The sequence below is a fragment of the Strix aluco genome, chromosome 1 (assembly GCF_031877795.1).
Source record: "Strix aluco isolate bStrAlu1 chromosome 1, bStrAlu1.hap1, whole genome shotgun sequence".
NCBI classification, from domain to species: Eukaryota; Metazoa; Chordata; class Aves; order Strigiformes; family Strigidae; genus Strix; species Strix aluco.
The window spans coordinates 24,196,531-24,223,561 of NC_133931.1; the positions used below are offsets into that span (position 1 = coordinate 24,196,531).

A 27,031-nucleotide genomic window follows, 5' to 3' on the forward strand; every position below is an offset into this window, starting at 1 on the left:
GGATTCCCCAAAATATTCATACACATGGAAAACTACTCCAACACGTCCAAAATGAGGATTGTATCTTTCAAAAAAATATGGCATCCTGACAAGGTTTCACCAAAATAAATAAGAGATTTCTTGTCTAGTCAGGTGTTTCAAGGCAAACAAATTAAATTCTTCATTGTAAGCATGCTACCATCATCTGATTAAACAATGTATTTAGAATTACCTGTAAAGCTATGAAAGCTTAAAGGACCACTACCCAAAAAAACCACCTCTCCCCTTCACATCCATCAGGTGGCTTTAATCTCTTCTCAGCTAACCTATTTGTCCATTTAGCTGACCCAGCCTTTCCCCATGTACTACTCCTATCTGCATTACCCTTTCCTCTTGCTGCTTGAGGCAGACCTCCAACTGATGTTCTGCATAAGCCCAACTACCTTCAAAAGGCATGCTCCGAACACGTTCCTTGTGCTAAGCTAACACCACCATAAATCTGATATAAATTGTGAAGTGTCTACTTCTGTAAATATGCTTCAGACTCTACACCAAGTCAGACTGGACTCCAGAAGAGCTCTCTTGGAAACATACATATCCTGCAGCCATCCAGTTAACTCAAACTTTACCTGCTGAAGGAAGAAAATTGGAGCTGCAGTCTCTGCAGCTGCAGGGTTGTTTAACAGCCTATGAAAATGTCATACATTAAATGACGTACAGAGCTAGTGCCACACAAGCACTTGAAAAAGAGCTCAGCCTTCAAACCTGAAACATTGATTTGGGAGTTAAAATAAAGTTCATGTGCACTATATGTATAAAGAATTAAAACATTAATATATATAATCCATGTTTATACATAAGTAAATATATTTCTGTCCTTCTTCAATTTGAAGGACAATTAAGCTGTTTTTACAGAGAGCAATGGGTTGTTTAAAACTTAAAAAGTGTTATTTCATCTTTGGCAAGGCCATGTTTCCCAACACACAACAGACATCTTAAAAAGGCAGTGAGCCAGTCTAAGCCAATATTGCTAAACAGTAATAAAAAGCAAATAATCTTTAATTCTAAATATTTCAATTTTAGAGAAGAAAAAAAGCAATTCAGAATAGATCACATGAAGTCTAGTCCATATGCCTAAAACAAAACGACTGTATGAGTATAATAAAAGATACAAAGTACCACAAATCATGACAAGGCAACTAGGGAACCTGAGGTCTTGAACCTCAAAAAATCCCCAACAAAACCCCAACAGGTGACAAGCAATTTTACTTCTGGAAGAAAGCTGTTCTTAAACAGTGGTCCTCCACCAGCATAGCAGCTATAAGATAACATGTCCATGTCAAATTAGCTTTACAGCTACCAGCCCTGCATTATGAAGACTTTCAATCACTTTTTCCAAACTGAAGCAAACCATCAATTTAGAAAGAGGTAGCTCGGGGACAGAAGGAATAAGGCAATGGGAATTCTAGAGCTAGACTTCTAAAATGAGAAAAGCAGAGACTTCTTGCTCTCTACCAGTATTGAATTAGGTTCCCACAGTACATCGGAGCACAAAATAAATCGTGGCAACACTGAGGGGTCTATGCATGATAATGAGACCATACCTTGAGGTTTGTCAGCATGAAGGACATAGGCATGAACAAGTGAAGTCCTTAAGAAATACATTTCATCATGACAATCTGAAGCGCAGCTGTACTGCTTAGTCATGCCAGTGTCCACAACCTTCCTTGTTAATCACTGCATCCTCATATGCCTAAAATTCTTCCAATTTACTCTGAAGTCTTCTTAACAAATTATCTCATACCAGAATGTTCTGCTATACAGAGTTCAAGACACTGCTGGAAGTAGGATAGGAGTATTCATTTGCTCTCCTCAGTCCATGCCAAATACATAGAGAGCAAGCACTGGTCTCTGCCTGTAATATAGGACCTGCTTGACTACCACTGACAGTTCTCCTTTTTCTTCTAGTTAGAGAGATTACATTCTGACAGAGCAATTCCAGACTGTTTGCTACTTAAATCATTGTAAAAATGAACAGAGTGATAAAAATCTCATTCGGGAAGCTTAGATCCTGCTTTTTTACCATGTTAACTTTTTGCTGAACCCTTGGGTAAGAGGAACATACAACAACTATACCACAGTCTTAGAAAATACTAGAGGGATGTGCTTTTATAAAGGAGAAGGGAAAATAAAAAAAGTTGTGCTTGCACTATGTCCACAATCAGATGTTTTGTGAGAAGACTGCTGTCACAGACATGCTACCTATGAAAAGCAGAGAAGCAGGCATTAAATGTGGGTCAGACACAGACCTTCTGAACCTAGACAGCCAGAACAACTTCTAAAAAACTCAGCTGGTCTAGGTGGGATTCACCATGCTCCTAATAAGAGACCACACCATGGCTTGTGATCACAGTGTATTGATTCTATTAACTTACACAAGACAACTGTTCTTATTAATTTCAGTTAGCAGCTGGAGCACATTACCATGCTGCTAGAGTACATTTCCCTTATAGTTTCACCCAAAAGGGATCCAGCTCATTAGTTCTGAGACCATCCCACAATGGAGGTCAAGGCACAGTAAGCCTGGACAGCCAGGAGATTTCTTCAAAAGCACAAACTTGATCTGAACTACATCACAAAGAGGTACAGAGAGAAGGTCTTGTTCAGAAAACAATAGGCAAGCTGAGAAAAGGCAACATTTACTTATTAGAAACTATTGCTCCAGCTGCTACAGGCACTGAAGAGAAAACTAACTACACACACAGCTCCTGGCAGCTTCCTTATCTTGCAATACCTACACCAACGCAGAGCCATACCCTTGCCTTGCATTCTCTTCATTACACTTAATTTGCAAAGTACATCCATTTGAAGACCAGAAAAAAACCTACTGAAAATCATTGGTGTTATACAATCTCAATACATTCTGTAATAATGACCAGGTTGATTTTAGAATCATAGAATCATGTAGGTTGGAAAGGACCTTTAAAATCATCAAGTCCAACTGTTAATCTTTTTAACAACATCCTTCTTGAAACAAGTTGCATTCAAAATCTGAGCTCCTTAGTAAGAATACAGCCCCAACTATGTATCCAACTACTTTTGGGTTCCTGAATCTGCTACCCAGTAAACATGCCTGACACAGCATACTTGACTTCTCTTTTTAAGCATGTATAATGTTGACATTTGCAGAAATAAATATTTCAAGGAATGAAATTATCAAGTTTTAAATCTTTCTAATAAGCATTTAATTTTCAGTCAGTTGGAGAGAGCTTTAGAAGACAAGCTAGCAGAAAAAGGAAAACATATCTTGTTTACATCTTTCATGTACACATGTAGTGTCACGATAAAAAAAATGGGAAAATATTACAGCAACCAGAAAGTTTGGTTGCAGTGAGCACTCATACACATTCCCTGTCTTGCTCGGTTGGCCACTGTTTGGCTGCTCAGAAAAGCATCCTCCTCACATAAACAGTCACATGTATTCTCAAGATACTGGGACAGTTTATCATGCCTTGTCCCTATCGATGTCCTCAGGAGCTAGATACAGCACTGCCAAGGAAGATGTCGCCCAGTATTACATGGAACAGAAAGCAGAAGAGCTCACTATCCGAAGTCTTGTTCTTTAGCAGAAACACCTAAAAGCAAGGCTCACTCACCCAGACTGAGCACCAGGATTAGGTCAGGATTGCCCCTCTATCTTTGACCGCAGGCAAGCACACCAACATTGGAAGCTCTCCTAGGAGCCAGGCACAAGCATAGAAGCAATCAAGTGGGACCACTCATACATTTCATAGTAATCAGTTTCAGACATTGAAATCACCATTACTTAGCCCTGAAAAGGACTTCAAAAAGAAATATGTTGACAAATTCACATGAACACTGTCCAAAATGACTAGCATGGTAACAGGCACTTAGGTAGCAAGCCAGCTATTCAGGCTGAAGAAACACAAAAGCAGTGGAAGATTTCTACAGCTAAAGTATTAAGAAATGTGCCCACAGGTGTCTTTGAACAAATTCACAGTGCAGACAACTTCTTCTTTTGCAAGCAGAATTACTGCAATCTAAAATGTCAGATACCTTGCTTTGAAAGTCTTTTCATATGAAAGTGCTTAGTAGAAAAAAATAGGTAAATTAAATGGTCACTCTTGCTTGCCCAGCTAGAACATATGAAAATTAATTCAGCTTTAAGCAAAGCTGTTCAGTATCTCCTCTTCAGCCACTCATCTGAAAACACTGGAAATACAAAGACAAGTGTCTGAACCAAATGCTGCAAGGGCTTTCTAGCAGCTGTTGCAGCCTGCCCTTACTGCTTTGTCTGTTGAAAGAGTAAATTTACTAAATGTTTTTGCAAGAGATTTGTGGGACATGGTATCTCTCCCTTAGAAAGACAATGTCCTCGAAAGAGAACCTCCTAAAACACTTTTCACATCAAACAGTTCATAGAAAACATAAGAACTCTTCAGACTGGAGTTCTTGATAGAAAATGGCATAAAACCCAACCAAAGGCTCTGCCAAACCTTCCTGAACATTTAGAAAATATTAAACTACTTCAAGTCCAATTTACACAGATGAATTTGTTTTAATTAAAAGTAATATCAAAAACTTCTTCGTACTTACATATACACTTATTTGGACACATACACACACAGAAACAGATAAAAATCCCTTTCTTATATTAAGCTATTAATACACAAATAAAAGCAGCATGAATTGGCTGCTTAATGATGAATTTCATATTCATCATTAACCTGAGATTATGATTCAACACTAATGACATAGTTTGCTTCCTGTAGGGCAGCTCTCGATATAATCTTCACCTTAAACTTTGCATACAAGTGTTAAAAGCCAGTATCAGATTTACTGAACTAAAGATACTGCTATGAAAATATTTCAAAAATAAAGACCTTGAGCTTCTACACGAGCAAATGAAAAGCAGAAAAGTGGGCCACTAAAGACTGTTAGTTAGTCCTCTGACTTTGAGTCTTACCATGTTTTTGCTGTCACTGAACAGCGTATGTATACACTCAAATGGAAAAAAACAGCACTGCTTGTCTATACACCACATTCAACTGAACTACTACAACCCAGGTGAGAAAGAAAAACAGCAAAGCACTGCTTCAGACTTAGAGCTAGCTTTACCACCTACACAAAAACTTTATATAACTATACCCTCAAACACAAGCTTTCTGTCTTCACTTTCAAAGCCGTTCATAACCTGCCTGCACACCCCATCTATCACCTCGATCATTTCCCAGTCAAGATCAATTTCTGCTTTCAGCATTCTTTGATGGCAGTACTGATTATCAGATGAGAATATGTGTCTGATATTCTGACAGTCATGCTTGTGGGCTGTTCTCCACTGTCTCCACAAAGTTGTTACATTCTTTCAAAACCTTTTTCTGCAATGCCTCATAAAAGGAACAGTGCTTAATTGTCTGTATGCTGATCCAAACAACTACTTGGATTCCCTGTGCCCCTGTAAGTGCTTGTACCTAACAGCCTTCCACGATTCCATAATTAATTATCCTTGGGGTAGAGACAGTTTCCATCTTCATATACATCCGCATATTCCTGATGCACTGTGTCCTGATTAAAGGCAAGGACTCAAAAGTGAAGCAGTAATACAGATACTATATTTCTCCTTGAATCTCTTCATTTGCGTCAGTTCCAAGACTAAAAACGACAGAATTCAAGGTTGAAGGTAAAGGAGATCAGTCTTGTGATTAGTTACAATGTCAGGAAGGTGAAGGAAACGGACACAGGCTTTTCATTCTCAATTTGCACAGTCTGAATTTACAGCCTCTGGTTGGGCACAGAGGTATTGTGGCATGGAGGGGGGAAGAAGAATGAGCAAAGAATTTCAAATAGCTTAAAAAAAAAAAAAAAACAGGTAGAAAAGAAAAAAGTTAAGAAGGGTCCAACAGGACAAAAAAGGAGAAAAACTCTTGGAGGAAAACCAGCATCAACAGAGGTTTAGCAAGTGGATTTCAATTCTAGATAGAAGTCCTGAGATTTAATATATAGAGATAAGTAATGAGAGAAATATAATACTGGAACTTTAACCACCCTCTAAAACAATACATAACATTCATGAAGAACAGTCTCATGGGAGTCAATTACCATAACTTAACAAATACAAGTCAAGTAAACTTCAGAACCATATTTGCGCAAGAACACATTTCAAATTGTACTTACCAACACATTTAATGAATTTGATAACATTGGAAATGGTCATACTTAAAACTCAGTGCCTCAGGAGATTACATTCAGGAGCAAATAAAACAGGTACAGTTGCATTAAACTGACAGATATCAAAAAGCAATGCGAAATGCCTCACACAATTTCTACTTCAATTACTGGCATTAACTAAATTCATAACCAAAAAAAGCACGTACAAACCATGTCCAATAGAACATCACTGGGTGAACTTACCACTTATACAATATTTCTGCTTAGAAAAGGAGAATATTAGCATAAAACTGTAAGTTGAGCCATTACTGTCTACTCCAAACTTTTATCTCAGCTGAAGAGATGCTGCAATAGCATAAGCAATGAAAAACCAACCAAACTAACACTGAAACTGAACTAACAATGATACAGCAGTGTCATTGTAAAGCACAGATATACAAAAGCATTCCCAGGGACACTCTTCAAAAAACATACAAAGGGATAGAGTTTTCTGCTCTCAAAAGGATCTGTAGGGTCCACTGGACAATAGCTTCAAACAACGCCATGTATTTTAATCGCCATACATCTTCAAAATAAACTTTCTTTGAAACAGTCCTCTTTCCAAAGAACACACATCACACTAAGTTGAGGTCAGAAACTTTAATTCTTACTCAGATGGAATTACGCATGTGCTCATTAGAGGTTTCACCTGCAGAAGGAAATGTGGGATCAAGCCAATCAATGTTTGAGTACTAAACTAAACTTTCTTGCTAATTATGCTCTTCCCTGATATGAAGCTCTTGGCAAGTTTCGGTTGGAGCTAAATGCACCAAAAGTTCATTTTAGTACCATTTTCCACAGAAATATTCTATTTCATTCAGGTTTTTTATTCACTGATTACAAAGATTTTTATGGTTTTAGCCAAGTACACTGGCACACTAGAAGTTAGAACACAAGAATTTGTCAAAATATTTTCTTTTTATAAAACCCTTTCAAATAGTAATTTAAGAAATAAAATTCAAGCTGTCAACTTTTTAAACCATATCCTCAGAAAACAGCATAAAAGTGTTTTCATTTACATTCTTGTTAGTCAAAGATAATCCTTCTATGGCACAGACCCAAATTTTACCCTCCTGAGTGTACATACCACTGAATAATTTGTTCAAATGTCAGTTGCAATTTTCAAAAATCCTTTCTTGCCTCTGAATCTTAAACATCTGTAACAAATACTTGTTTTGAGAGTGCTTTACATTCGTGACACTTGACCTTTTGCTGTATGCACCACAAAATTTAAGTTTCAAATACCATGCAAGCAGGAAATCTGATCATTCCAGCAGTAGCCATCTGCGTGGTCCGATATCAAATATTAGTTCTGGGTTGCACAAAGTCATGAGCTACAAATCTTTTTCTGCAACTTCCATAATTAGTTGCAATTTGCTGCTTCTGAAACACATTTCTCATGGAACATCTGGCCTCGAAATCTTACCTTAACATTGGAAATGTACTTAGCATTTGGCTGTTGGTGTGTATACATGTGTGTATACGCACATGCACATATGCACGTAGATTAAGTGTAACTACAGAATGCAAGCATATGCTTTGTGGGTGGCATACCTAGGACTAGAGATTTCTACTTCAGCAACAAAAGCCTTTTAGCTCTGGAACTGTAAAAGAATATTACAAGAAATATCAAATGTAATGGAAAAGTGTTTTCCAATCTTCTTGCTGGCTTACATCTAATTATTGATGTTAAAGGTTAACAGCTCATCAAGCACTCTACCAAACACTTGAGAGCTTTGCACAAATTAGAATTTTCTTTTGCATGATCGTTAATATAACTGGAGGACTCTACGCTGAAATTGAAATGTGAACAAGGCTTTAAAAAAAACCAACCAAACAAAAAAAACACCACAAAACCTCTCAGTACCACACTAACTAAAAAAAACCAACTTCAACATTAACATACCCAAGTACTTTTTTGTTAACTAAGTCAGACATAACAAAAATCGACATATTTTGCATATTTCAGCTTCACTGTGTCAGAAGGAAATCTTTCCTGAGCCTTTGAAACAGCGTAATGGACAAATTATTGCGAGCAACTAAAGAAAAAGCCCTTTGAGACCCTTATATGTAAGAAGTCTTCCAAGTACACTCAAGCAAGTACTACAGCTTCTAAAGGGAAGAGAGAATTACTCCAGGATCTTTAAAGCACTCCTTCAATACACTACCACATCCTTTGAGAAATGCCCAATGCTCAGTGGTGCCACACACAGCTGTCTCAAGCAACCATCACTGCTTCTTGGAAGGCAGAAGGCTATATTGCTTTTGGCTAGTCATAGGAAAATTCTGGTAGAGCACTATTAACACACTTTTACATCTGTAAGAACACAGATATGGCTAATAAAGAATTAAGAATAAGCATGAAGGAAGACACTAGTCATGATGAGAATAACAATATTAGCCTCTCAAAAAAGCAACTTCAAGTGCCTGATTCTTCAGGTAGCTTTAAAGGAAGTACCTATAGAAGATATTATTCTCATCAACCTCTCAATGTTAGAAAAATATTCATCACATTTCTTACCTGAGCTCCATCCTTTAATTTCAAGATGCATTCCATTGTATTGATAGTGATGACAACTGGTTCTGATCCCAATTTTGTCCATGGCACATGAATCCGAAGTTCATGAATATGCCCACTTAAAAAAGTAAATGGTAGTTTCAGCTCCTAACAACAAAAAGAGTGGTTAATTAACTACTGAAACATATCAAAATTCAACACACATTTATAACTTAGTTCTAGCACAAAACATAAGTCAAAATGTATTCTCCCTCCCCAAGTCAGCAGTGTGCCACCAGGTTTGGCAACTGGCTTTATAATCGCTTTCACATTTACAATTACAACTAGTCTGTTCAAGGGAGACATTTGTATTACCATGTCCCTGATAAGACAGTTTAAGACCACCCCTCTTGCATGAAGCTACTGCAAAATTCAAGGGACAAGTACAAGAAATGAACCAGGTGAAAGTAAATACTTACACTGATATACAACCAGCACTATTCTGAAGAACACAAATTTGGAATTAAGCATTGGTAAAGCCACAGCAAGGCAACTTCTTCCAAAATATTTTAGTACTTTGAGTTATAAGAGCTTGGTGCTCTTAAGATTGGCCCATTGTTGCCCCGTTCATATCAAACTGCTCAGTAAATAGAGTTATTAAATTCTTTGTTGGCAAAATCAGACTCCTCCTCACCAAGGCCTAACATGAATGTCACACTGCTTTAAAAACTGGTGCAGGTCAGTCCCCAACTCCTAACAAAAGCCTGGCACTTCACCCAGTCAATGCATAGATCACAACTCTATAGGACAGCCCCAGTGAGCCAGCTGCTACATGCAGGGAGTCAACAGGAAACAAGGTGCCAAGGTTTAGACAAATTCTTTGGTTATAAGTGTTGAAATTTCCTCAGTAGCTTCAGGGGTTCTCCTGGGAAACATGAGTTTAACAATGATCAGACAGAACAGTTAGGCTAGAGATCTGGTCCCAGGCCCAGAAATCAAGATTTAGAATAATGAAAATAAGTGCTTAGTGCAAAATAAAGAAACAATATTTGATATTATGACAGAATTTTAAGTCAGCATTCTCAATACTAAGTATTCTAATGATGAGGCTTCAGTGATGATACATCTTCTTACTTTTCTGATCTCCTATCCTGACATTTTTGGCTATAATGGGCTTCAAGCTTTAATGGGGAGAAAACAATGGACGTCTTCACTTGGAGTTGCTTATAGCCTGGTGTTTGTGTCTTCTTCTTAGATGCTGGGAACTACAGGTGTGAATCTTCTCAGGTTGAGAAAGAAGTGAATCTAAGTCTCCTAGATGTTGGGCAATAGTTTTGGCCATTAGAATAGAATATTTTCAGTTGGAAGGGCCCTACAACGATCACCCAGTCCAACTGCCTGACCAATTCAGGGCTGATCAAAAGTTAAAGCATGTTGTTAAGGGCATTGTCCAAATGCCTCAAATGCTGACAGGCTTGGGGCATTGACAACCTCTCTAAGAAGCCCGTTCCAGTGTTTGGCCACCCTCTTGGTAAAGAAATGCTTCCTAATGTCCAGTCTTTGAACTGTTCCAACGTGTCCTGTCACTGGATACCAGGGAGAAGAGATCAGCACCTCCCTCTCCATTTCCTCGCCTCAGGAAGCAGTAGGGAAAAATAACATCACCCCTCAGCCTCCTATTTGCCAAACTAGATGTGACCATGTCATAAGTTCAGAGTTGAAATAACCACTATGGCAACTGTGACAGGTTAGCATCCTGAGATAGCCTCTAATTAGTCACCCAAAAGAGAAGTCAACTATTCTTACATGCAAATACCTAGCACTATCACAGCAAACAGCTGCTAATAGGAGCAATTTTAAGGAACACTCTCCATTCTGCAGCTGATACCTCCTCAGCCCTTCTACTGGTACTATGAAAAAGTTCATCTTGCATCCCAGTGCTAAGAGTAGGTGAAGTATATTCACTGCTGACAAAATCTTCAAAATTGTAGCACTATTTTTTTTTGCAAAGGACAGTTTTCAGTTTGTAAATTAGTTTTTGGGGTTTAATGAGCTTTCATTAATGAAATTTAAAAAAAACACATCCATCTGATGTCAGGGAAACTCTTGACTCCTACCTCGGCCATGCTTACACAAAGTCACATCTAATTTCAAGTCCCCATTCTAAAAGATGACAGTTACAGACTTTCTCATAAAAAGTTTAGAGAAAACTGTTAATTTGTTTTTACAAAGTGTTTTTTCTTCATCTCATTAACAAATATACTGAAGGATCTTAGCTAAAAGCCTCTCTCCTAAAAATTCAGCCTTAGGTTTACAATCAACACAAAATTTTAATCCAAACAGTTTCAGTTAAGCCACTAAAAAGCAAGTACTGGGCAGTTTAGCCACAGATATTACTACACTGATCATATAATAAATGAAAAAGCACCTTATATCCCACAGCTTGGGTGGGGGGCACAGAAATAAATGATCAAAAAAATATGCAATCTAAAAATACAACTTCAGAGACAGTGTTGTCATGAATCAAGACAGCAAACTATCACTATTAACAGTAACAGAAATAAATTCCCTTTCCAGACTCAGATACATGATTTTGATGTCATTCATGAATACCACAGTATCTATTTAGATCCTGAGTTGTGTTCACAAATGTAAGTTATGAGTTTACTTCAAAAGGCATTCTAGAATAGATCTTTTCCACTATTTGCTGAATGGATTTAACACATTCCCATTTTTGTCTAGTTAACTGTAAGATATTGAAAGAAACAGAAGTAGGAATTCTTTCAAAATGAGGTGATACAACCAAATGCATAGCATATTTAGAAGACTTAGTTCTTCTTTTTCAAAGGAATTTAGATACAAATGTTGTCTGACATTATCCTAATTGCACAAGCAAGTTTCCTTAAAGCAATGCAGAGAAATCTTTGTTGCACTATTTCAGTAGACAATACAAATGTGTGCCAAATGTAGTAACTTACTCATAAAACAACATAACAAAGACCATTTTTATTCCTCCTCCTTTCCTGTGCAGTCTTTCCCCTTTCATTAAGTACTGCACGAAATTCTTAATATATCTTTTGTACTTATGACTGATTAGACTTAACATTTTAGATTTTGCATTTATGTCATATAAATCCTTCAAAAAATTATGACATGGCTGAAAACAAACTCCTGGACTTAACACATAAATAACTGACCAACATCATGCAAGACTGCAGACTAGATGATCATATTTCCCCTTGCCCTAAAATTCAAGACTCCCCCAAACTTTAGGGTGACAGACAAGTACTGTTTCCTCCACATCAGTATTAATTCAAATAGCTTTTCTTCACATTCAAGGCTGTATTTCACAAGTAACCCAGTGGCACATAACAGACACTTACAGTAAGGATATTTTAATGCCCTCATTTCCTTAAAATTATTTTAAATACATTAGCATTTTTCATATTTCTTTCTAAATTCTTTCAGATATGAGAAGTCAACACTACAATAAAACCCAATAGTCTTTAGATCAAGTTCTCCTTTGTCTTCCAATCAAAGACTGCTTCATCTTTCCCTTCTGAGTTTGTAAAATAGTTAACATAATAAGCTATAATGTTATGGAAATATACACAACCAGCAAAAAGAACTCACTACATACCTTACCTCTTTGGTACCACTGTGTCAACAGAAATATTACATACAAGCTAGCTACCAAGATCATAGGCAGTTCCATTACCCTAGTGACTTCATATAAAAGTTGCCAAAAGTGCTTAAAAGGCTCTTCCATAAAACAATATTTAAATATTAATTTTAAACTTTAATTACAAAATTCTTTCTTGAAGTAGTTTTTGTACAATGTACCAGTTACTATGCCTAAATGGAAAATTTCTTAGAATGCTTAGTTTTCTAGTAATTGAATCATCCAGGATAGGAAAAAACTAACATAAAAATTTTATTAATCTTTAGCTAGAGATATTTATTATAAAATTAACTGGCTATTCAAAGAGCAACATAATTATGTACAAAAGCTACACTGTACCTAGAGGTTGAACCTGAGTGCAAACTAGTACTCAGCTTTCACTACAGAACTGATATTGTAAAAAACAAAAAAAAACAAACAAAAAAGAGGGTGGGAGGGAAAGGACAGACACTAAGAGTTACTATAATAACATTCAGCTTAGTTTAATGAGAGCATATAGAACATACAAAAATAAACATAAAAACATGCGAAGTATTTTCAGGTACTGAAATGTTCTCTTTGGGTTTGATAAATGTTTTATGTCAACCACTATATTACATCTGATTTCAAAAGGTATTGGTCCCAAAAGGAAAGATCTTCTAGAAGACAGACACCAGTTTATGCTCTGTTCTCATCTGTTCTTTGGGATTCTGGTTTGTGACATGTAAGAGCACAACACGACATGGGAACTCTAACATCAGCTCAAGTGCAAGGAGCAAGGGGAGAAAGCACAGACTTGTTCCCAAATCGGTTATAAGGTGCTTTGTCCAGGTAGTTTGGCACCTATGTTAATGTTCCCAAATAATCATGCACAGTTCCACAAAAACTGGAATCCTCTCAAAATGTTTAAGGCTCCAGATGAAGATATCCAGGGTATGTGCATTTGTATCCAAAGCCTCAAGCATGAAATTAAGGCTGCACTCATGCTAAATAAGGCAGCCCAGGACAGAAAGGGTGTTAGAAGAGCAGGGCAGTTAGTGTGACTAACTTTGGATATTATGAACCCATCCAGGCAGAGAACCCAAACAAAATAATATATACTGGTACTGGTAATTTTGAGAGACTTTAGCTTTTCAAGGGAGCTCTCTGCCAGCTGCAAAGGCTTGGGGATGTTATATTACCACACACTATGTACTCAAAGAGTTTTGCTGAACAGGCATAAAGCAGCATTCCTTTTACAAAAAAGAGAAAGACACCCTGAATACAGTCTGTGGGTCCAGACAAGTTCCAAAGAATAATAAGAGCTAAATTAAGATCTCTACATTTCACATAAGCACACAGCAAAATAATGTTAAAAAAAAAAAAGAATCTAAGCTAAATTTTGCATTTGTCACATACTCAAATCCCCATTCAAGCTGATACAACATGAGCACAGGTATACATGGCAACATTTGCCTCTACAAGAGCCATGACATTAACAGATTGCACTGGATATTTAGGTACCCGGATGACACACAGGCAAAGATGAAGCCAATGATCATCTACCAGCAAACTGCAACTATGAAAGGGAATGACGTAGATGATGGCAGCAAAATCCTAGTAGTGTCAGGTAACGCAGCAAGTTTGCTATATCCATCCCAAGTCATCATTCATTATTACGACAAACTTTCTCTCAACACAGTATAGCACTGGAACAGTTTACCCAAAGAGGAGGTTTTCACAACCAAGACAGGAGATTTCAGGACTCAACTAGAGAAAGCCACAAGCTGATCTGACATAATGATGACAACAGTCCTGCTCAGAACAGGAGGCTGGACTAGATGACCTCCAAAGCCTTCTTTGATTCCATAATATATGCATTTTAAAAGGCTTATGAATATTCACAGGAGGAACACATCCTACACAACTGAAGTCTAGTATTCACATCAGCTGTATGGACAAAGACTGGAGAGAAGACACATAGGCCACCAAATACCTGAAGGAAGACAATCAGGCTCTTTACAGAAGCACAGAAAATAGGACAGGATCTCATGAACTATTATCTCCTCTTCCAGAACAGGATTAGAGACCCTTAATTAACCATAAATATTTTTTAAACATTTTAAAAGATCTCCCCTAATAGAGACTATGCAGTCTCCTCCAACACCTCATAATACCATTAAAACATGAGAAAATTTTCCTTCATGTCCAACCTAAATCTCCCTGAGTGAAATTTATTCCATTCTTTATTCTCTCATACATATAACTCCTGCCCTACCTTGTCTCACCTTATTTTATTCAAAATTAAAAACACATTCCTGTCCTTTGTGGCACCCACCACGGGGCATGAGGAATGAGAGATAAGGATAGCAATTGGGAGAGGTAGCAGGCAAAATATGGACTGAACAATGTCAGTGGAATAATCATGGGAATTGCAGTTCTTGTAATTGTGGTGGAGGGACAAGGGGTGGATTGGCATTGTGATGATGTTATTTTTACTTTGGTGTGGGGAAGGGGTCTTTTTGTTGATGTGAGTGAAGTTTGTAAATATTGTGCAATGAATGTGGATTTTAATTATAATTCTTGAATATGTGATTAACAGAGGCAACCCAGAATGTGTTGGGTTTGTGTGTGGTGGGGTTTTGGTAACAGGGGAGGGGGCTACAGCGGTGGCTCCTGTGAGAACTTCTTGAAGTTCCCCCAGCTCCAAGTCAGACCCACCTCTGGCCAAGGCTGAGCAAACTAGCAACAGTGGTTGCACCTGTGATAACATATTTAAGAAGGGGAACCTGGGAGGAGTAGGAGTTGTGAGCAAAATACCTATGCAAACACTGAAGTCAGCTGAAGAAAGGAGGGGGAGGTGCACCAGAGCAGAGACTCCTCTATAGCCCATGGTGAGAGGACAGGCTGCCCCCCTGCAGCCCATGGAGGTCACCGATGGAGCAGATGCCCCCCTGCAGCCCATGGAGAACCCCACATCAGAGCAGGTGGCTGGGCCCAAAGAAGGCCAGGACTCTGAGGGAAGCCCACACTGGAGCAGTCAGTTGCTGGGAGGACGGCAGCTCATGGAAGGGACCCACGCTGGAGCAGTCTGTGAAGAGCTGCAGATAGTGAGAAGGACTCACATCGGAGGAAGTTTGTGGAGGACTATCTCCTGCGAAAGGGACCCCATGCTGGAGTAGGGGAAGAGTGTGAGGAGTCCTCCCCCTGAGGAGGAAGGAGCAGCAGAAACAATGGGTGATGACCACAACTCCCATCCCCTGCACCGCTGCAGGGGAGGAGGTAGAAAAATCAGGAGCAAAGCTGAACCCAGGAAGAAGGGAGGGGTGGGGAGAAGGTGTTTTTAAGATGTGGTTGTATTTCTCACTGTCCTACTCCATTTGACTGGTAAATTAGTGGTGGTGGTGTTCAAATTAGATTGATGTTCTTTTTCTTCCCCAATCAAGTCTGTCTTTTTTCCATGACCATAACTGGTGAGTCATCCTCCCTGTCCTTGTCTGGATCCTCAACCTTTCTGTCTTTCTGCTCCCCATCCCTGAGGTGGAAGGAGTGAACAAGTAGCTGCATGGTGCTCAGTTCCTGTCTGGGCTTAAACCAGAAGACCTGTCTACTGTATTCTTCTTTCAGTGGCCATATTGTCTAAATCTCCCATTATTTTTTGTTGCCTTTCTCTCAGCTCCTTTACTTAGTCTACATCTGGACACAGGACTCTAGCTACAACTCGCTATATCATGCACAACAGAAAACAGCTTTATCTGACTCACACACTCAACTCCTTAAGGTGTCAACTCAGATAAGCATAGGAGGAGACGGTCCCTCCACTAAGATTTAACCAGTTCATATTGACCACAGGCTCCAAATTCTGTATCGAGTGTTTTGCTTGGTCAAAACTTAGCCTTAAAAAGATAAACTTACAGAGCCTCTGATCTAATCCACACAAACCAGTTGATCAAATCCATCCCTCAGTTACTCTTAAGTTTAGATACAACTGGAATGATGAAAACTGGAGTCATAAAACAATACAGAGAACAGAAATTTGTGTTTAGTATGCATAATTAAGAAGTGATCCTACTTTACTTTGTGACATTTTGAATTAGTTACTATATGCAATTAGTAAATATGACTGGAAAAGCAATTTAGTTAATGTTTGTACTCTAAAACAATGGTTACTGAAAGAAGAAACATGTCCACAAAAGAGCCTTTCTTTTCACACCCCATAACTTACAGAATGTGCAAAGAATTACCATTCATTACTAAACAAATGGCATGGAACCAATGCAATACTAACTAAATGCAGGGGGGGAAAAAGAACTTGCATAAGAAGAAAAACAGTGAGTACTAAATGAACATTTATCTGTGCAGACCAGTCTGAATTATTTAGTCGATTTCTTTTAAATCAAAGACACAGACTGTAACTACTGTAAACATAACATACCTGTTCAAGTACATCCAACTTTAATTCAAGTTTACTAAGTACAACATCTCCTCCCCAGAGAGACAACTGTAAATCTGAAGGCTTCAAGTTCTTTATGTAGCGATTCACATAACTCATCAAAATAGGAGTTACATAGGACTCCAGCATTCTGGAAGATTTCTGTATTACTGGTCAAGCACTAGGAAAAAAAACAAGACAATAAGGTATTATTTATAAAACTGTCAGGCTAATTTTCAATACAGCAACAGTAACACTGTTTGGATGTATGAAAAATTATACTTCAAATTCTGCTTTCTAAACATGTATGTCTATATGCAGAGATACATATACTTATATATAAAGATGAAACTTGTACCAAGATGAAAGCACATCTATTTGCATTTACAAATTTCCTGCTTATATACATAGGAACTAATAACTGGCTTGCTCACTATCAAAAGAGAAGCCAATTCAAACAAACCAGAAAAACAGAGGAGAAAGTCAAGCAGTCTATCATACCTTCACATACAATTTAAATGACAAAAACCCTGTCACTTTTAACTGATAAAAGTCCACACTAAAACATCGCCTTAGATACACCTCATCGATCTGATACTTTGAGTATCGTGTAGATGGAAGAAATGCCAGCTTCCTGCCACCCTTAACTCTAAGAAAACCACTATCCTTCATAAGCCAAGCTGAAGTGACATTAACGCTTGCCACCACTCCCCTCCCACCCCCCACCCTTCCCAGCACCGCCGCCCTCCCTGCCGTACTGAGGAGACCCTTCACGCCCCCATCACCGCCGCAGCCTCTCTCGAGCACCCCCACGAAGCCGGGAACTCCCCGCCCGTACCTTCGGGACACCCCTCACACCTCCCTCTCCCAGCCCCACGCCCCCTCAGGATCCGTTTGCCTGCCCCTTCAAACACCTCCGAGGCTCCGTGCCCCCTGCCCAGCCGCCGTCCTCTCCGGGCCGGCCGGGCCACGGGAGCCCCGCGCAGGCAGCTCCTACCGCTCCGCTCGGGCACTTCCGGGTTCTCGGGGGCGTGTGCCCCCTCCCAGCGTTCGACGTTCCTCGCGCGTCTGAGCCGGACGCGCACCTCAGCCGGAAGGATTTGGCGGCAACACCGAGGCGGCACCGGAAGTGGGCCTTGAAGCCAGCTGAGGTCACGCGCTCTGCCAGGCCCTGACGGGCGGGGCGGGGTGGCCGGGCGTTGCGCCGCGGGAGGGGGCGGGGTTTGCTGCGGGAGGGGCGGGGCGGGGCGGTGGTGGCCGTTAGGGAGGCGGGCGGGGCCGTGTCAGCGGGAAATGGCGGGGCGGTAAAGGCCGCCGGCTCCGCCGTCTGCGGCCGCCGTTTCCTCACGCTCCTGCCTTCACAAGAGCTGTAAATACCTGACGCAGAGGAGCCCGAGGAGGGCGGGCTTCAGCCCTTACCACCGTGAATCCCTGAGAGGTGTTACTGTTGGCTGTGCGGCTTCAGCCAACTCCAGCTCCAAGTTTTGAGTCATGGTGTTATATTAATGCATGGACCATTTTGGGCAAATCCCGGTGCTGGCAAACGTGTTGGTTGTTTCCACTGTGTTTAATAAAGGTGGACATTTTCTGGTTTACCTTTGAAGTTCTGCTTAGGTTCTGAATCTCACCATTTCAATGTGAGAAGAAAGTTACTCAGAAATACCTTCAATTTTTTGTGTGCCCAGTGTTCTTCTCAATATGTTGATCACAGAGAAAAGCCCTCCCCAACAGCCCTGCATCCTTTTGGGGTTGCTCCCAGCAGCAAGCAAATGCCCTGGAAAGGCATGAGTTAATGGACTCCTCACCAGTTGGCATGTGGATGATCTGGAAGAGAGCCTGGGCCCATTTTTTTCAGGGTGAAGTGTAGTAGGCAGTGCCTGTAGGCATGGCTTTGATGTAGATAATGAATAACCTTTTACAAAGGCCTCTGATTTGAGTTTTTTTAAAAAGCCTGGGAGATGCCCATTGAGTTATATATCCCTCCTGGAAATCTGAAATCCTGTGTGTTTAATCTGCACAATGTAGTTACATGGCTAAAAACAGAGAAGAAAGCAATATATGGCACATGGGGTAGGTGCGTGTGAAGCGGGGCCCAAACGGTGAGCGTTTGGGTAGGAGCCTACCTCCTGTAGCAGTACCAGTGTCGAAATCTGGCTGAGCTAATCAAGGCCTGAAGGCTCCAGCTTTTGATGGGTTAGCTGTCTATTCTGCCTCTGGTATACACATGCTGAGTTAATCATGAATCTACCCTCATTTTACATACACCATCGCCTCACTTGCTGTGCCATTTTCACTCATGAATCACAGCTCATAAGACGGTGTTCACCTCACAAAGAGTTGAAGCAGCTTGGACTGCCTTTCCTCTTATGATGGTCACCACTCCCGCAGCTCATATTCGAGCATATGTTTGACCATTCTTCAGCAGCTGTGGCATGTTAACCTGTGACTAAGAGGTGGTAGCAGGCAGGTGAGGGACAGAAATGTTTTAACAGCATCAGTGGTGTTTAATTAAGAATATGCTTCTGACTTCCAGCTTCTCTAGTGCTAACATTCTTGAAGAGTTCCTTTACACATCCACTGCACATTTCTGTCCCTCTGCTAGAGTTGTGGGAGTGGTGAATTTCACTGGTAAAACTTTTTGGGTCAGCACTGCAAGCCAGCTCCATGAAATAATCTATGCTAATGGCAGCAACCTCGTTTTATAGCACGGCCTCCCTATAGAGTTGCATTGACACAACGACAGGATGTGCCAACAGATAAGTGTAATGTTGAAGCACACCCTAAGCGTGCATCAAAAGCCCTCATTTCAACAGAAAAACATTCCTCTGTTTCTTTGTCCATTATGTGATTACTTTTGAATGACACATCAAATCAACGCTGGAATGTTTTCTGAAAGTTTGAAATTGAAGAACAACGCCCTGTTTTGGTGAAAATCAGTAAACTAGGAGAAGAGTAGGGGAGACACGTAGTGCTCCTGGCAGCTGCTTGGCAGACCTAGCAGCTCAGAACAACTCTGTAATTTTCCTGGCAGTTATTAGCATTTCATTATAACTACCTCCATTTCAGTTTCAGTTCAAGTATGTTGACGCCCTGAATAATTTATTTCCTACGGAAGAAAAAAAACAAAAAGACAAAAAAATGGGAGGAAAGGGTCGTGCGGGAATCAGTCTTTGACAGAAAGGAAATGGGTGGCATGAAATGAAAGTAGCTAGAGAGGGTTACAAGAGGTCCATGACATACAAAGAGATGAGAGCCAAGTACATGGGGAATTTGCAGGGAACAGGCAGGTGGCGTATAGTAATGAACTTGGGCATACTAAAGCACCAAGGGCACGTTGCTGGAAATGTCAGCTGCCTGAGTTAGTCCAATTTATTCGGTATTTCAGCAATTCAGTGAAACATGCAGGATAGGTATAACCAAAAAGTACAGATCTAGTGCTATGCACATCTTGTTCGTTCATATAACTTGAGCAATTCTGAATCCCTTAAAAGCCAACAAAAGTAGATACAGTTTAACTTGGAGACTGGGAAAGCGTACACAAGATTGTCTAACATTTGGCCAGAAGTGAAAAAGAGGGCAGGACTTCTAGGAAGTCCTTGGGAAATATATCTACCTGCAGAGGACTGTATCTTGATAAAAGAGACTGTCAGTGTGTTTTTAGCTTCAGTGTTGTTGCTGCTATGAGTGATTTGCCATTTTCTGCAACAGAAGGAGGATTAATGAAGTGCAAAATGGAGGGGGAAAATAGAGTTCATAACAAATGAGGAAAGTCAAAAAAAGGTAGAGGATGATTAAGTGACTATCCTGCTACCTGAGGCTGCAGTCAAGGGCAAAACCAAGGAAATTAGATATTTATATAGATTTTTAAGTATTTGGCCCGGGCTATTTGCAGGACCTGAGAGAATCTGAGGTTACTGACAAGGAGGGTTGAGAGACAACCTGTGAGGAACTCTTTTTTTCACTGGAAGAAGGTTTTCAATCTTCTAACCTTCTCCTTCACTATGTCCCTTAGCTAACATTGGATGCTTTAACAGGGTTAACTTACTGTGCAAATTGCTGTCCATGTCTGTCCTGCTTCAATACTGCCTGTCCTGCTCCGATGCCTCCAAGTACAGCATGTGGATGTGGACAGTTGATCCCAGGAGCCTTCAGTCTATCCATGTGGGAGAAGACTTCACTATTTTATGATTCTTTATAGCCTACTGAGATGCCCCATAGACACCATGAGACTGACAGCATGAAAGAGTTGGTAATCCTAAATAATCATTACTAACAGAAGTATTTGAGAAACACCTGTGAAGGAAATAAAAATGACTTGGGCTTCTTCCTCCTCTCCTGTTATAGATGCTAAAACTTGAACTAGTTAATTTGTAACATTTCTTGTTGGTTCCTTTTTCTGGTTTTACTACAAATTATTATTTGTAGTAAATTATATTGTGTATGGTGTATTTTATATATATGTATATACATGTGTATACATTGTAATATATAAGAATATAAACATATTATAAAATATATTATAAAAACATATTAAAAATATATATCATAAATATATTAAGATACCCTCTGTTTTATTGGGAATTTGCTGAGCTCATGACTGGCTCAAATTATGTATCTTCTAATGTTTTTTAGATATTTAAAAACTACATCACCAAAAGCAAGCAATATAAATCAATTTTCGCTATTAGATTTAAATAGCTTATTAATAATTCCATGTTATCTAATTATTAAATCATATATAGCCATCAAAAACTGAGAAATGAAAATTGCTGTGCTACTTTTATTACTATGGGGTTATTTTTAAGTCCCCCAAAACGCACACAGATTTGAAATTTGAAAAAAATAAAACCAAATTTAACAAAAATATTGCACATAGTCTTTCATTGTAATCTGAATGTTAGGTATATTCTAGATTTAACAGTACAAAAGATTGACTGTTGTAAATTTTGTTTGTTCTTCTATTCCCTAAATTTTGCCTGAAGATCATACTGAAAAGCTTTCAGCTGCAGACTTGAAGTAGTAATTTTCTTCAAGTGTTAAGGAAAATAGACTGAATTGTGGCACCTTTAAAGTGGAAAATCAGTGTTAAAAAAAAAAATTAAAATAAATTTAGAATTTGTAACTATGATTGTGAGCAAGAGTCTGTTGAAACAGTTAAGTTCACACTAAGTAAAACTGAAAATTATTGATTTAGTGAACGAAGATCATGCAGTTCTGGAAGCAAGTAACTTTCTATATATAATCCCAGCTCATTGTTGCCTCATCTGGTTTTTTAGGAGATCACTTTTCCCAACAGTTTCTAAATCTCTGGTAAATTTAAATCCCTATAGGAGCTTGGGGACAGAATGCTCAGGGCACTGGGGAGTGAGGCACATTTATGCAAATTCGGGTGCTAACCTGGTGCAGGGGCTTTTCCAGCTTCCCCCAGTGTTTCCTCTGTCAGTGAGTGTTCACTCTGAGCTAACGGGGCAAACGTCTGATGAACCCTCTCTTCAGAAGGGTGCGCAATGGACTAACAGCCAATTTAACCAGAGTGAGCAGGGTTGGGTTGGAAAGGGTCTGGTCCAGACAGCGATGGTGCACTCAAATGTAAGGATTTAAATACAGTAACTGATGTTTTAAAATGTAGACTGCACACATACATTCTTTTTACACACGTTCAGATTGCTTTGGGGATTATTAGACCTCTGATGCAGAGTCTATATTGCATCTCCAGAATACCCGTGGTACTGAACTTTTATCAACACACCGGAATGAATGAAAGACAAGATAGGAAACCTGAATGGAACAGAGTGGGAATGTACAAGCAATGCAGTTTTGGCTTTCTAGGAGTATAATTTCCAGGTAAATCATGAGAGGCATGCATAGCCATCTAAAGCTGCAAAGTTAAAACTTAAAATTGTTTTCCAAGTTTTTGTTGAATCGGTAACAAAGAAGAACAATTACCTGTCTTGCAGTAGTGAAATTTCAGGGTATATAAAGATATTTGACCTGTTCTGATATGCTTCAAGGGTTTATGTATCCTTTGGGTATAAAGAGATATCTTTGACTTCTACACCTAATTATGGAATACATCAAAAAAAGTCCGACAAGAAAATATTATTTCTGGTTCCAGTATATGAAATGTATGTTTGACAATTTTAAAATGTATATGTAAAGAAGCATGTAATTTATTACTGCCTCCAGGCATGAGGAGATTTATGTGCTAAAAGTTTCACACAGGTTTTTGCTTGACTGTTGCTGTACTATTCATGCAAAACATATGTATTTCTAATGACAACTTCTAGCATACATTCTTTCAAAATAATCCTGCTTTTCAAGAGTTAAACGATCACTTTTCTGTGATATTTATATGTTTATATTTATAAAAAATACAAATATATAATTTTATATGTATTTGTACTTATAATTTTCAATAAATATGAAATACATAAATATGCTATAAATACATTTCAAATAAATATTTATAAATATCACTGCTGTTACAATTTTTCCTGATTTTAAAAATATTATATGTTATTAAAAGACAAAAGTAACTGACAGCTTCTTCCTGTGTCATTGCTTGGTTCTTTAGAGGATGAAGATAGAAATGGCGAAGTTCAGGAATGTTTTTGCTTGAATTATGCTAACATCCAGTTCCCTTCATTATTTATTGGCAAAATGAGTTTCTCGGTGAATCTATAACACTCCATGATGCCCTTTCTTTGTCTTGTCCTGCAGCTGGAGCCAGGAGCATTTCTGTAGGAGCGGAAGTCTGTTCTGAAGTTTCTTCTTAATGTAAATGAAATTGTCCTTAGATTTGATTTGCATATTGTAGAGCTGATATTAATGAATATCAGACATGTTGAACAGCTACAAGAACTGCAAAACCAAGAAAACGTGTGTCAGGTCCAAAAAGCCACCCTTGGAACCTGACTGGCAGCCACAGCTGTGTGAATAAAATCTTTATTATTTCAGCACTCATCTCCAGGGATTCTTGGACTTTATAGATAAGTAAACACGGGTCCTAACACTGAAATCAGTCTGTATAAATTGAAGTTAGACTGTGACTGAGACAAAGGACTAAAGAGAGAACATGTAAAGCATATAATTGAGATACTTGAATCTTTTCTGTAAGGGAGGCTTTTTGTCATTTCCAGCACTTTTAGTAACTTTTTAACTCTTTGTTCTAGCATATAACCTACACACCTTAGGTAGACTTATTTTTTTTCTCCAAAAATTTACAGATGTTATTAAATTCTTTTTTGATGCATTTTGTCATGAAATTAAGTAGCTGTTTCACACCTCTCCAAAAATCAATGGCTAGAAAAGCTCTGCAAGGATCCCACTTCTGATAGAATGACTGCTCAGGATTCCCTCTGCCTCTGAAAAACAAGACGTAGAGTCTGGGAAAAATGTCTGCACAGACCAGGAGGTTTGGAGGAAGTGGCATCCTGAAAGGATGGGCAACAAGCAACCATCCTCTGACACCAGAAAGGAGACTGCACCAACACTCAAAACTGGAAGCCTAATGATTCAATTGAGTTTTAAACTGAGGAGAAGACAGAGCAGGTAAATACAACACAGAGGATGTAGAAGAGACATGGAAAGGGTGATTAGGAGATAGGTACACCATCTATTCATCATGTTGCAATTTTGAGATATTTCTGTTTTGTTTAGAAGTTTTGAGACACTGTGGATTTGTTCTTGCTTTTAAGCAAGTGCTTCTCACTACCTAGGCAGCGTTATCAATTACTTGCTTTCCTGGTTTTTTTCTTTCATTCATGTAATTTTCCATCCACATTTTAGATTTAATATTGCTAACAACATTAATCTAGGTTTGAAATGGAAGTTGGAGAAAGTGGAAACTTCTTTCAGCCTTAAGTTCACTGAGGGCAGTATTGCATATCTTGTGTTTTATTCCAAGGGCTTACTTTTCCTTTTTTTTTCAGTCCATATTTCTATGTAACATGCTTACTAGCAATTGGTATTGATTTCCAGTGTACCGTATCCAACATGTATTGATGTTATGAACAAGAACTTCTTGTTACGCTTTTTATACCATCTGGCCACAATACAGTGAGCAGTTTTTATGTACAGATCAATATAATTTATTAGTCCAAAGATGAATAATTAGACCACCCAATTTACACTTTTTTATGTTTATTTCAAATCAGTGTTCTTGATGCCGTTTCAATTATATGATATACACCTACTGTTTTCTCCATATAATCTAAAACCTGGAAGGATGGGAAGAGTGTTGACGTACCCCAGATTATTAATGGTAACCCAAATTTGAGAAGCTGTTTTATAAAATACCTAAATGTTTATAACATGATTTAAGTGAGAGATTGTTATAGTGTTGTATGAGATATTGCAAAGAATTTTATTAGTGATGGCTCTCACTCTTTTCTGAATCTTGCTCCGTATTAGAAATTCTTAAGGTCTATCTGAGAAATTAAGAAAATATGACTAACCCAATATATTAGTAATTTACATTTGTGACACAGACTGCAAAAATAAAGCTTGCTGACATCCAGACAGCAGGTTTCTGATATCTTGTTCATTTTACATAGATCTCTTATGCCGAAGAAGAAATACATACAAATCTATGAGATGGAAAGAACTCTCAAAAATTAATTCTTAGGTTTTGATTTCAAAGGCTGACACCACATGAATAACCTGATTTATGGTAATGGATCTCATATCTTACATCCAGATGTTTTGTCATCACCTTTATTGTGTTTTCAAACAAACAGATTACATTTCTACAAATGCAAATTAGGCTTAACAATTTAGTGTACGGAAAAGATGTTCTCTTCCCAACAGGACAGAGCTGATTTTAGCTCTGGTCACAAATCACCTGGAAAAAATGAGCCATTTTAGGCTATTTTCTCTTTGTACCTCTGCTTTCTCTCATGTTTCACACAGTTTCTTTTTCAACAAGAAAGAAATCTGTGTGAAAAGGGAGAAATAGTTGTATTTCATAGGAGAGTTTATTTGCTTCTTTCAGACATACAAATTCAATACTAAGAAAGGATGAATACTTGTTTTAGGGAAGCTGGACAAAATAATTATCAAGGTAACCTAAACTTTACTAATGGAAAACTTCTGAAAGTGGGGCAAGTGCTATTCATTAGGAAAGATAAAGTTCACGTTCTCATCATCTCATGTCTGAGGTACCATAGCATCCTTTTCTAAAGCACTTGACTGTTGCAAATCTACACCATTTCTCTTCTATACAAAGTACCCACCTACCCTTTGCATCCCTCCATTAAGTTGTCTGAGTTTATCACAACAGGTACAAAGGATTTAATTTTCAATGCTTTGCATTTCTTTCAAGCACATTACCCTTACTCTCTCTCCTTTACTCTTGCAGCAGATCCATACTCACTTCGGCTCTGGCAGTGATGCAAATCACCATCCTGACACCAGTTTTTCACCCTGTGTTTGTTATCACCTAAGCAGTCTTTCATACATGGAGACAACATGTTTTAAACACCTACAAAGACCCTCACTATAATTTGTCATCTCCTTTCTTAAAACTCACTGTCACCAGGATGTCTACCAAAATGACAACAGCTAGGAGCAAGGGAACTGATACCCTCCCTGTCTGGTGGATCACTGTCATACGATCATGTCCTTGGGCTCCCCATCCATCAGTCATATCTACATGTTATCTATTACCTTAGAATGTAATTACGTGCAATATTTTTTCCTGTGGCAAAGCTGACGTACAAAACACATGCCAACTGTTACATCTGTGGAAAGCATAAAACCAAACGACACCTTTATGTTGTGTATTTTTCAGGCAGGGACCATCTTTTTGTTCTGGGTTTCTACAGTGTCTTGTAAAATATTACATTGATTCCTGACTGCAGCCTTTAGCTCTGCTGCAATGCAAATAATTTTGGTAGCAAAATCCTTTCAGTGAGATCCAATCCATTGGATTAGAGTCATGCACATCCAGTTTGCATTACTTGGATGGCCTTTAAAACCATTTGAGTTAAAAGCAGTGGGCATTGGCTCATGGAGCATTATATGGCTTCTAATCTCTTCCAGCTCAAGGGCTTCCCAGCAGCAGACTATGTGAACTGGCAAAAGGGCTAAAAGCCTTCCTGTTCACTGCAGTTCTCAGAATTGTACACTAGATAAAGAGAGGGATAGAGTGACCTCAGAGAAATACAGCCAAAAGAAATGTGGTGTGTAAATATGACTGGGAAAGTAGGTGAGCCCAAATCTGAGTAGAGCAGAAATTTAAATCAAAACATCCTAG

At 38.8% G+C, this 27,031-nt stretch overlaps 1 protein-coding gene across 9 annotated transcripts in view; it reads right to left on the reverse strand.

The window, feature by feature from the left end:
• VPS13B (vacuolar protein sorting 13 homolog B) overlaps positions 1-17,908 on the reverse strand; it is a 491,427-nt gene extending 473,519 nt beyond the window's left edge. For 7 of the 9 annotated variants that reach the window (XM_074815029.1, XM_074815049.1, XM_074815112.1 and 4 more), the window contains exons 1-3: positions 17,691-17,907; positions 16,780-16,957; positions 8,729-8,872 (exon numbers count right to left, since the gene is read on the reverse strand). In XM_074815029.1, coding sequence (XP_074671130.1) covers positions 8,729-8,872; positions 16,780-16,926 — 291 coding nt within the window. In that variant the 5' untranslated portion in view covers positions 16,927-16,957; positions 17,691-17,907. Of the gene's footprint in view, positions 1-8,728; positions 8,873-16,779; positions 16,958-17,690 lie in introns of all 9 variants that reach the window. The other 2 variants (XM_074815038.1, XM_074815102.1) reach the window with 2 other exon arrangements.
• Positions 17,909-27,031: the final 9,123 nt, after the last annotated feature.